The sequence below is a fragment of the Gracilinanus agilis genome, chromosome X (genome assembly GCF_016433145.1).
Source record: "Gracilinanus agilis isolate LMUSP501 chromosome X, AgileGrace, whole genome shotgun sequence".
Classification (NCBI taxonomy): domain Eukaryota; kingdom Metazoa; phylum Chordata; class Mammalia; order Didelphimorphia; family Didelphidae; genus Gracilinanus; species Gracilinanus agilis.
This window is the reverse complement of record NC_058136.1, coordinates 28,132,309-28,145,162: the sequence shown is the minus strand read 5'-3', so window position 1 is coordinate 28,145,162 and position 12,854 is coordinate 28,132,309. Positions and strand designations below refer to the sequence as shown.

General features: G+C 38.0%; 1 protein-coding gene across 1 annotated transcript in view; it reads right to left on the bottom strand.

The window, feature by feature from the left end:
* LOC123253614 overlaps window positions 1–12,344 on the bottom strand; it is a 39,967-nt gene extending 27,623 nt beyond the window's left edge. The window contains exons 1-2 of the mRNA XM_044682783.1: window positions 12,286–12,344; window positions 9,992–10,053 (exon numbers count right to left, since the gene is read on the bottom strand). Of these exons, the coding sequence (XP_044538718.1) occupies window positions 9,992–10,007 (16 nt within the window). The 5' untranslated portion in view covers window positions 10,008–10,053; window positions 12,286–12,344. The remainder of the gene's footprint in view (window positions 1–9,991; window positions 10,054–12,285) is intronic.
* Between the last annotated feature and the right edge of the window lie 510 nt (window positions 12,345–12,854).

Genomic DNA, 12,854 nt, shown 5'->3' with positions numbered 1-12,854 from the left:
ATGGTAGTAAGCTGATTAAGATTGTAAGATTAAAAATTAATATCCAATATTCCAAGTATTATTTTTATAAGATTTATTCATAATAACTTGAAGTAGAGGAAAGTGATAGCCTTAGTAAAGAGAGTTTCCCAGCCTCGCATGTGGGAGAAGAGAGAAAAAGAGAGGGCGGAGTTACACATAAGTTTATTGATAAAATATAAGCACGTGACGTGGGGACAAAGGGAAAGGGATTCTGGGAGATGAAGTCCAAAGGTACAAAATCCTATTTACACAGGATGATATTTTTTAAAAAACAAATCGGGAGTGAAAAAGAGGATTGCACTGAGAGAAATGGGAAGAGAGAGGTAAAATGAGATAAATGATATCTCATAAAGAGGTGTGTACAGGGGACTATTACAGTGGAGGGAAGGATGAGGATGGTGACAGGTTATACATAAACTTTACTCTCATTTGAACTGGCTCAGAGAGGGAATAAGACTCATTGGGGTATATATTCTTATCTTACCCTATAGAGAAGTGTAAGGAGAATAAGAAGGGTGGTGGTAGTAAGGGGAGTAATATAAGGGAGGGGGAATGGGGAGTGATTAAAAACAAAACACTTATATGGAGGGACAGAGTGAAAAGAGAAAGTATAGGATTAAAAGGGGAATACAAGATGGAGGGGAATACAGATGGTAATCATAACTGTGAATATAAATAGGATGAACCCATAAAACAGAAATGGAGAGCAAAGTGGATTAAAAATCAGAATCTTACAATATATTGTTTACAAGAAACACATTTCAGGCAGGTAGACATATGCACAGTAAAGGTAAGAGGCTGGAGCAGAATCTTTTGGGCTTCATCTAAGACAAAAAAAGCAGGAATAGCAATCATGACTTCAGACAAAGCTAAAGCAAAAACAGATCTGATTAAGAGATAAGGAAGGTAATTACATCTTGATAAAAGACAGTATAAACAATGAAGTAATATCAGTACTTAACATATAAGAACCAAATGATATAGCATCCAGATTTTTAGAGGAGAAACTAAAGGAACTTAAGGAGGAAATGGTAAAACTATACTAGTGGAGGACCTCAACTTTCCTCTCTCAGAACTAGATAAATCTAATAAAAAAAAAAGAAGTATAGGCAATGAATGAAATTTTAGACATGTTAGATATCCGGAGAAAACTGAATAGGGATAAAAAGGGAAATACAATTTTTTTCAGTAATACATGGTACATATACAAAAATTGACCACAGACCAAGGAATAAAAACTTCACAAACAAATGCATAAAAGCAGAAATAATAAATGCAATGTTTTCAGATCATAATGCAATAAAAATTATAATCAATAAGTGTTCATGGAAAGGCAAATTAAAAATTAAATGGAAACTAAATAATCTATTCAAAAGGAGTGGGTCAAAGAACAAATTATAGAGTAAATCTCTGATTTTATTAAAGAGAATGACAATGAAGAGACAACATATAAAAATTTATGGGATATAGCCAAAGTGATACTCCAGAAAATTTATATCCCTGAATGATTATATCAATAAAATAGAGGAAAAAAAACAGATGAATGAATTGGGCATGCAACTAAAAAAGTAGAAAAAGAACACATTTAAAATCTCCAATTAAAGACTAATTTGGAGATCTTAACAATCAAAGGAGAAATTAATCAAATTGAAAGTAAAAGAACTATTGAACTAATAAGTCTAGGAGTTGTTTCTATGGGGAAAAACAAATAAAGTAGAGCTTTGATTAATATGATTTTAAAAAATAAAGAAGAGAATCCAATTTCCAGTATCAAAAATGAAAATGATGAATTCACCTCCCAATGTAGAGGAAATTAAAGCAATCATTAGGAGCTATTTTGCCCAATGATATGAACATAAATCTGACCCTCTAGGTGAAATGGAAGAATATTTCAAAAAATATAAACTGCCTAGATTGACAAAAGAGGAAATAGGATACTTTAAAAGTCACGTCTCAGAAAAAAATAAACAAGCCATCAATGAACCCCCCAGGAAAAAATCCCCAGGGCCAGAGGGATTCACAAGTAAATTCTATCAAACATTTAAAGAACAATTATTCTCAAATACTATATAAACTATTTGGCAAAATAAGCAAAAAAGGGGTCCTACCAAATTCTTTTTATGACACAAATATGGTGCTGATACCTAAGCCAAGAAGAGCAAAAACAGAGAAAGAAAGTTACAGATTGATTTCCTTAATGAATATTGATGTAAAAATATTAAATAAAATACTAGCAAACAGACTATATTAATTTATCGCAAGGATTATTCACTATGACCAGGTTGAATTTATATCGGGAATGGAGGGTTGATTTAATATTAAGAAAACTATCAGTATAATTGACCATATCAATAACCAAACTAACAGAAATCACATGATTATCTCAATAAATGCAGAAAAAAGCCTTTGACAAAATACAACACCCATTCCTATGAATAACACTAGAAAGAACAGGCATAAAAGTGCCTTTTCTTAAAATATTAAGTAATAACTAACACCATCAACAAGGATCATCTGCAATGGGGGATAAGTTAGAAGCCTTCTCAATAAGATTAGGAGTGAAGCAAGGAAGCCCATTGTCACCACTATTATTTAATATTGTTCTAGAATATTCTAGCTATAACAATTAGAGAAGAGAAAGAAATTGAAGGAGTTAAAGTAGGCAATGAGGAAACTAAACTATCACTCTTTGCGAGTGATATGATGCCATACTTAGAGAATCAATTAAAAAAACTAGTTAAAATAATAATTTTAGCAAAGTTGCAGGATGCAAAATAAACCCACATAAATCATCAACATTTCTGCATTTTGCCATCAAAGCCCAGCAGCAAGAGTTAGAGAAATTCCATTTAAATCACTCTAGAAATATAAAATACTTGGGAATCTATTTGCCAAACCAAATGCATGAATTATATGAACAAAATTACAAAACACTTTTCACACAAAGTTAGATCTAAACAATGGGAAAAACAGTGATTGCTCTTAGGTAGGCCAAGCTAACATAATAAAAATGATAATCCTACGTAAATTGACTTATTCAATGTTGTACCAATCAAACTACCAAAAAACTCTTTTATAGAACTAAAAATAATAACAAAATTCATCTGGAAGAACAAAAGATCAAGAATATCAAGGGAACTAATGAAAAAAAGTGAAGGATGGTGGCATAACAGTACCAGATCTTAAACTGTACTATAAAGTGGTAATCATCAAAACAATCTGGTACTGCCTTAAAAAATAGAAGGGTGGATTATAAATAACATCAGTGATCTAGGGTCTGATAAACTCAAAGATATCAGATTTTGGCATAAGAACTCACTATTTGTAAAACTCTTATGGGAAAACTGGAAAAAAGTATGTCAAAAACTATCTTGCACCATATACCAAGATAAAGTCAAAATGGGTATATGATTTAGATGCAAAGGGTGATGTTGCAGTAAATTAAGGGAACATAGAATAGTTTACCTGTCAGATCCATGGAGAAGGGAAGAATTTATGACCAAACAAGAAATAGAGAACATTACAAGATGTAAAATGAATAATTTTGATTATATTAAATTAAAAATCTTTTGTACAAACAATACCAATGCAACCAAGAATAGCAGGGAAACAACAAACCAGGAAAAAAATTTTACAACTAATTCCTCTGATAAAGGTCTCATTTCTCAAATACATAAAGAACTAAGTCAAATGTATAAGTCATTCCTCAATTGACAAATGGTCAAAGGATATGAATACGCAGTTTTCAAATGAAATCAAAACTAGCAAGTCGAATGAAAAATGTTCTAAATCCCTCTTGAGTAGCAAAATGTGAATTAAAACAACTCTGAGGTACCACCTCATACCTATCAGATTGGCCAGTATAACAGTAATGGAAAATGATAAATGTTGGAGGGGATGTTGTAAAATTGGGACATTGCTGATGGAGTTGTCAACTGACCCAACCATTTTGGAAGGCAATTTGTAATTATGCCCAAAGGGCTATAACACAATGATCCTCTGATCCAGTAATACCACTACTAGGCCTGTATCCCAAAGAGATAAAAAAAATTGGGAAAGGACCTATTTGTACAAAAATATTTATAGCTGCTCTTTTTGTGGTGGCACAGAATTGGATATTGAGGGGATACCCATCAATTAGGGAATGGCTAAAGAAATTGTGGTATATGATGGTGATGGAATACTACTGTGCAGTAAGGAATGACAAACAGAATGATTTCAGAAGAAGCTGGAAAGACCTACATGAACTGATGCAGAGTGAAATAAGCAGAAACAAGAAAACTGTATGCAGAAACAGTAATATTATGGGACAATCAACTGTGATACTTAGCTACTATCAGCAATACAATGATCCAGAACAATTTTGAGGGACTTATGACAAAGAATGCTGTCCACCTCCAGGGAAAGAACTGTTGGAATCAGAATGCAAATGGAAGCATACCATTGTTCACATTTTGGAGGGGTTTAAGTTTTGGGTTTTATGTGAGTATTCACTTACAAAAATGAACAACATGGAAATACATTTTGTGTGATAATACATGTATAACCCGGATCCAATTGCTTGTCAGCTCTGGGAGGAAGGAAGGAGGAAGGGAGACAATTTGGATCATATAACTTTGGAAAACTTATGTGGAAATTTGTTATTACATGTAATTAGTAAAAAAAAGTTTTAAATAATAAAATGGGAAAGAGTATTACAACTGTCACTTCATTTGAGCCTTATAACCCACATGGGAGGTAGTGACTTACATGCATTATCTCTATTCTACAGACAAGCAAAGAAAAGCTAAGACAAAATTGACATTATCCCATGAGAAGTGAGGCCAGGTTCAGTCTCAGGTCTTTCTTGGTTCAGAAGCCAATACTTCATCTACTATGCCAGTTGACGGTTCTAAGGCCATTTTCTATGCAGAAAAACCTGTTCATTGGACTCTTGGCAGGAGAAATTGTGTATGTGAACTCAGACACCACAGTGCTATCCTAGACCAGTCACCCAGAAGTTGTAAAAAGGTCTTTTCTGTACCAAGTTCAGAACTTGATGGTAGAGATTCTGGCTACTGATAATAACTTGGGGAAGATCTTGGTGTAGCCCAGTGATTCCCAAAGTGGGGCTACCGCCCCCTGGTGGGTGCTGAAGTGATCCAGTAGGCTGGTGATGGCCACACTTTTTTTTGTATTACATTCTATTCTGAGTTCAATAAATAGTTTCATAATTTCCAGGGGGCGCTAAGTAATATTTTTTCTGGAAAGGGGGCAGTAGGCCAAAAACCTTTGGGAACCACTGGTATAGCCCCTTAGCCTCAGGGAATCCAGCAAAACTGAGATTAGGATCAGGCCACTGGAGGACCAGGGTTCATAGTCAGGAATTCAGCTGTTGGGAATGGAGTGAGGTTACCGGGGGTTTGAGAGGCTACATCAAGAAGATCAATGCCTTGTTATACTTGAGAACTATTAAAGTGGTGACAGGGAGTCCTTGATTTAAATCCTGCCTCTCCTAATTAATAAGTTTGTAGCCCAGAGCAAATAACTTCACTTTTCAATCTCAGTTTCTTTTTCTGAAAAATGAGGACAATTATAACTACAGGATGCTTGGTATAAAGCATTCAGAGCTAGCCATAGAAAGACCTGGCTACGTCCTACCTCTGGTGCATTCTCTGTGATTCTGGGATAGTCCCTAACATCTCTGTGCCTCATGGGACTCCTCAAACTCTGAATTGCAGAACTGGTGCTGATCAATATTGATAGGCTAAGGTTTCCTAACCAGGAATTTATTATATCAATGACATAAGTAAAAAAAAATATCAATCAAGAGTGCCTATATCTCAGGGATGGCACGAGCTTTGCAGTTGCTAATGATTTTAAAGGACTTTGCAAACTCTAAAACATTTATATATATATACATATATATATGTAGTGTGTATATTTATGTGTATATAATATGNAAGTTTGTAGCCCAGAGCAAATAACTTCACTTTTCAATCTCAGTTTCTTTTTCTGAAAAATGAGGACAATTATAACTACAGGATGCTTGGTATAAAGCATTCAGAGCTAGCCATAGAAAGACCTGGCTACGTCCTACCTCTGGTGCATTCTCTGTGATTCTGGGATAGTCCCTAACATCTCTGTGCCTCATGGGACTCCTCAAACTCTGAATTGCAGAACTGGTGCTGATCAATATTGATAGGCTAAGGTTTCCTAACCAGGAATTTATTATATCAATGACATAAGTAAAAAAAAATATCAATCAAGAGTGCCTATATCTCAGGGATGGCACGAGCTTTGCAGTTGCTAATGATTTTAAAGGACTTTGCAAACTCTAAAACATTTATATATATATACATATATATATGTAGTGTGTATATTTATGTGTATATAATATGTGTATATATACATATTTATGTGTATATATGTATATTTATGGGCAGCTAGGTGGCCTGGTGAATAGAGTGCTGGTCTTGAAAACAGGAAGGCCTGAGTCTTCCCTCAGACCCTTGCTAGCTGTGTGATCCTGGGCAAGTCATTTACCCCGATTTGTTCCCCATCTGGAAAATGAGATGGAGAAGAAAATGGCAAGCCATTACAGTATCCCTGCTAAGATACTTAAATGGGGTCACAATGGGTCAGACACAACTGAAATAACTATATGACAACTCCATGTATATGTGTACATATATAAATATTTATGAATGGATATGTGAATGCCCCACTTCCACTGAATGTCAGGTATGGTTTTGCCCTCCTTTCTTAAGAGTAAAGGCTTGAGTGGGGCTCAGCCTGTAGGTGGGAGATGAGGAATTAGAGGGAGGAGGGACTGTTAGAGTCAGCCAAAACATGAAAAGGAAGACTGTTTGGCCTTTGGTGGATTTAAAATTCCAGCTTGACTTACTACTTTGTTGTTTATTCTGACTTAAGAGTCTTGGGGAAAATGCTCATAATGCAAATTCAACTTGTATAGTGTATATCCTCCCCTTCCCTTTTGATGCCTTTGTTAGACATTTAACAGAGTGCCCCTGGCTAGAGGGATATAGGAAAGTGAAGCAGCCAGGCACAGCCAGGCACAGTATCCCAAATATCTGGTGTCTCATTATCATCTTATTTTACTGAGTGATATAGAAATGACAAAGGAGGATTTTGGAGGTGGCCTAGCCCACCCTTTCATTTTATATTGCAGAAAGCTGAAGCCTAGAGCATTAGTGACTTGCCCAAGGTCACACAACTAGTAGTGACAGAGCTAGGATTGTAGGCCCAAGCCTCAGACTTCCAATCCAGCAATTCCTGTCCTGTATACCACACTGTTCCCTTCCTGGGACCACAAAATATGTAGTTAGTGTAGGAGGGCAAAATGGGGGTCTGGGTTCTTTAGGAGGACTATGGACTTCAGATTTTTTTAAATCTTCACTGAGTCAGGCCCAGTGGTGGTTCAAATCCTGAGGGCCCAAAGCAGCTAGTATCTATTTAAAAAGGCTCGCTGTCCTTGCTGCGTCATATTAAAAAATAACAAACCTCCACTCAGTTTTCTGTTTAACTTTCATGTGTTCCTAATAATTGTTCAAAAACGCCTTGTTTAAAGACAAAACAAAACCAAGCCCTGGGCTACAGTGATCACAGCTGTACTTAAACCCAGGCAATCTAATAGAATCATAAATCCAGAGCTGGAAAGGAATCTTAGATGCCTTTAATCCAAAGCTCTCATTTTTTGGAGGTCCAGAGAGGTTAAGGGACTTGCTCAGGATCATATAGCAAGTTAGTAACAGAGCTGGAATTTGTCCTTCATAGAGAGGAAGAAAATAGTGGTTGCTTCCTGTCACCATGGAGAGGGAGTCAATTCAAAATTGACACTTGATTCAATGAGGTCGGAGGATGTATTCTAAAGAGAATTTCCTCTCAATACATTATTATTCTTTAAGGGGTCTTGTTGTTCAGTCATTGCAACTTTCTATGACCCCATTAGATAGTTTCTTGGTAGAGATCCTAGGGGTTGGGGGTTGGCCATTTCCTTCTCCAACTCATTTTCCAGATGAGGAACTGAGATAAACTGGATGAAGTGACTTATCGAGGGTCACACAGCTAGTAAGTGTCTGAGACCATATTTGAACTCTGGAGGACAAATTTTCCTGATTCCAGGCCTGGCACTCTATCTACCCTAATAAATGGTACATATTCTTACAAATCTCAATTATAAGTAAGGATAGTCAGAAAGCATCTCTCATGAACCACTGAGCAACTTGCTCAGCAAAGATGTCAGTTTTCTCCAGCCTCAAAGGTTGTAAGATCCAAATGATGCCCTAGAATAACAATTCTAGAAGGGGGTCATGGGCACCCATGAGTAGAATTGAGATTTCTAGCTGCTGACCTGCAGGTCACAGCAAATGAACTCACCTTTTGGGCAAATTTATGAAGACTCATAATTTCTCTGGTTTCCAATCCTGTCCCAGAGAAGGGAGGTTATGGGAAGAAAGAGAGAATGCTATAGGATAGACCAGAAACCATCCAAGATCTTTGAAAAAAAATCACTTTGGATAAAGTAACATATTTTTGTTAGGGGTTCTTTCCTCCTCACTGCCACAAATTTGTAAAACCTCTTCTCATGGAGAAGCATAAACTGTGATTTTAGAAAAATTGCAAATTCATGAATATTTTTATGTTCATGATCAGACCATGATCTTGACAGCAGCATGGCAACCTGCCATAATGAGGAAAACATTAGACGAAAGGCCAAGATATCTGAATCCTAGGCTTAGCTGTGTTCCTTACTGACACTGTCCTTGGGTAAGTAATCTAAACCCCTGGGCCTCAATTTTCCTATCTCTGAAGTGGAAGGTACATATTAAGCCATCTCTAAGGTTTCTTTGAGATCCATAATCTCAACCAAAGGTGTCAAATACTCTGTATGTGGCGGCATGTGGGCTACATGGCAGAATCAGATTAAAATCTAACAGGAAATATTTAACAAAATAAGAATACTGGGAAACAAAGATAATATTGATTATTAAATAATTATTAATTATTTAATAATTAATAAAGATATAGCCTAAATGGACACTTATCTATCATTTAGTCACTGGTTTCTATTTAAATTTGATGCTATTGTCTAGACCAGTGATGGTGAACCTTTTAGAGGGGTGTGTAATGTGAGAAATGTCCTCAAGTATGCATGGAGAGGGGGAGGGGAGCAGAGCAGCCCAGGCCCACATCCCTACAGCTTTCTAGTAATGAACTCTGGTGAACTCTGTGCAGGAGTGATAGTGCACACGCCCACAGGGAGGGTCTGAGTGCTCCCTCTGGCACACATGCCAGAGGTTTGCTACCATGGGTCTAGTCTATGCTTCCTTCCTCAGGGGAGTTAATCTACTTCCCTTTGGAACTGTGCCCTGCAACTGAGCTCCCTTGATGGCTGAACGACTAAGTTCAAACTCACTTAACCCACCCCACGGAACTGTTCCCAGACTTTGCTTTCCATCTCTCTTGCCATTTACCCTGCTGTTATATGACTATATCTGCTTCACCACCTTCCCACTTTTACTGTCTTATTCTGGAAATAGCAATAAAATCAACATTAACAACTGCTGATCCAGACTTCTTCCCTTAACCTCAGCTTGCCTAAATGCATGCCTTTCCCCGATTAAAACATAAGCCCGTTAAGGGAGAACTGTCTACTTTTGTACTTCTATTTCTAGTACTTAGTACAGTGCCTGGCTTATCTTTGTATAATCCCCAAATTCCATATCCCAACTGGAGAGAGAGAGAGAATGTAGGGTGGTAGTGACAAAAAGACCACAAGCTATGATCAAGTTCACCAAGTCCTATCCATACCCAGCAATTTCAACATTTAGGTCATTATAAAATCTGGCCACCAAATGTGGCAGAGCAGATAGCCTCACTCTGGCCTCAGTAATGGCCTTTTCCCCCTAATCTCCATCCATCCCAATGTAAATCCCTCTTTTTTCTCGGGAGTCCCAAGAGCACTTACCTGAAAAGCAATCCATGTTGAGATTTTCTTCCTACCAACCACTCCTCTAGCTGCTATGGGCTCTGAAAGGATGAAGGCACAGGATACAGAGTATGAGTTTGAAAGGAAACATAGAAACAACTGTTGAACCTGTCCCCGGGGTTGAAGGCACTTGCCCTCAAGGTCATTCAGGGAGTGACTGACAGTTTAGCTCAGTGTTAAGTTTTATACCACACTTCCTCCATGCTTATTCATACAGGGCAAATTGAGGTCTCTTACAGCTTGAAAGTATCTTAGAGGTCATGTGGTCCAACTCCCTAATTAAAATTAAGAAAGAGGCCCAGAGAGGTTGAGGGATTTGAATAAAATCACAGAGATTATCAGGTAAAGGACCTGGGAGCCCAAACACACTTTCTACTATCCCATACATAAATTACTCTCCCCAGTGCAACAAAAAGATGATTTGGGAGTCTGGCTATGGTGGTAAGCCAGGCCTAGAACTGGGGGGTGGAAGAGTGGGAAGAGGGGAGAGGAAAGGTAGATTAAAAACTCCTCAGCTAAGTCTCCTCTACACTGGTTCTGAAGGCCAATAATGCCCTAGAGTACAATCCTCAGTAGAGAATTCCCTAAAGTTGACCTTCTTGTCAGGGAGTTCTAAGCTCAAATTCTGCCTCTGATCAATTGGCTTTGTGAGGAGAAGGAATTAAGCATTTATTAATCACCAATTATGTGCCAGGCACCATTCTAAGCAGTTTTCTCTCTCCCCTTTTTTAAACAAATCTCATTTGATCCAACAACCCCACAAAGTAGGTGCTATTATTATTTTCACTTTACAGCTGAAAAAACTCTGATAAACAGAAGTTAAGTGATTTGTCCAGGGCCACACAGCTAGGAAGTGTCTGAGGCCAGATCTATGTCCAGGTTTTCCTAACTTGAGGCCCAAAGCTCTGTCTATTGCCCACCAATTGCCCCTTCCTGACCATGGACAAACTACTTAAGCACTTAACATGCCCAGAAAGTTATAAAAACTCTTAGTTGCCTACCTGCAGCAGCCGAGGGTGTTTTTAATTTTTTTTGCTAGATGAATGAAATCACAGCTTTGCACAAAATAAAAAATGAACAGGCTATCCTTGGTCTTGACACCAGACAGTCCTCACGTAGTCTGGACCAGTTCAACAGATACTTCCAGAGATAGAGTATAGGTGGAGACATTGTTTAAAGTTAACCAATTAGATGCAGTTGGGGGCTTCCACCAATGAGATAAGTTGTTGAAAAGTAAGTTTCAACTCTGTCTCCGGGGCACTAAAACAGGGGAAGCCCTTTCCAGGACCTCCTATGTCTTAGTTACATAAAGCCAAAACATGGGCATAGTAGCCACTCCAATGAACTATGGATTTGTTTTTTGTTTTTTAAGTCTAGATTGCAGGCATTTTAACTTAGGGTCTGAACTTTCTAAAAGCCTTGCAAAAAAGAACTTGATTCTTTTTCACTGTATTTGGTTTCCTTTATAATCTTACATATTTCACTTTATGCATTTAAAACCATGATTCTGAGAAGTAATTCATAGACCTTACTAGATAACCAAAAGGGTCCAGGACATGCACTACAAAGGTTAAGAAGCCCTGAGCTAAACAAAGCTCCCAATAATTCACTGCAGAAGCTAGGCATCAGGGGATCTTGCTTCCATTACTGGCTTTGCCTCTTAGAACAGACCAGAGGATATTTAAGGTCTTTACCAACTAGCATTTTATGACTGTCTGACACACTTTTAAAAGTAGCAATTTTGTCATGTTGACATTCAAGGTCCTACACAATTTAGTTTCAAAGTACTTACCTGTCCTATTTGTTCTTGTAGTGGTCTCAATTACCAACACTGCAACTTTGGTTGGGCTGGTCTTGTCTCTCTCCCACCTCCTACTCCTAATCAGATTGGAAGCTTCCTGTAAGCCTGTAGAAGTCTGTGTTTGCCTAGATCAGCTAGACACCACATGACTCCCTGGTAAATACTTTTTGAATGCTTATGACCAGGTGTTAGCTCTGTAGACAAGCCTCTAAGATTACAAATTGATCAAAACAAAATTTTTTTGTTTCCATTTATCACATTAAATTGGGCAGAGTGAAAATGCTTAGTCTTGACTGTGGGCTTTGCGAGGCTCTGCAGCCACTGAGGTAGACCTTCTCCTGAAGCCCAAAGTCTAAACTAAAGACAGGAGAAGGAAGCAAGAGAGGAGTGCCTGGGTCTTATAATAAAGGAAAGGAAACAGTGATAGGCAATGGAAAGAAGGTTAGGCCTGAAATTGGGCCTTGGGACTTACCTAAGCAGGTCTCTGCAGTCTCCTCAGCAACAAATTGAGAAGGCTGGAACTCCACAGTCCCTCAGGTCCTGTCTGGTTCTAGATCTGTGACCCTGTGAAAGGCTCACTTCAGAGAACCAAAACAACAAGCTGAGATAACAATCCTGGAAAAAGACCACGTCTCATTGTGGTAATGACAGCTGATCAAAAAGCTCCAATGAGGTTTGAGGAAAGCCTGGGCAGGGCAGACAGGGGAGTGATTTGGGGTCACCAGCAGGGAAAAGGTAGAAAGGCCAAGTGTGAAACGAAAGATTACTTCTCCAGATTTTATGAGGCCAAGTGTGGGGCTAGGGGTGGATCTGAATTATTTCTGCAAGGGGTGAGAATATATGTAACTCTTCTCCACATTTGATAGTTTATATTCCTTCCTCCCTCCCCCTCAAGTGCCTGGGTTACACTTGGAGGGCTATGTACAGGGACCTTAATCTGAAGTGTATTAAAATTAATAAGAGTAACGATAGCCAGAATTAACACCTACTGTGAACTGTGCACCAAGATAAGTGCTTTACAAATATCTCATTTTTATCCTC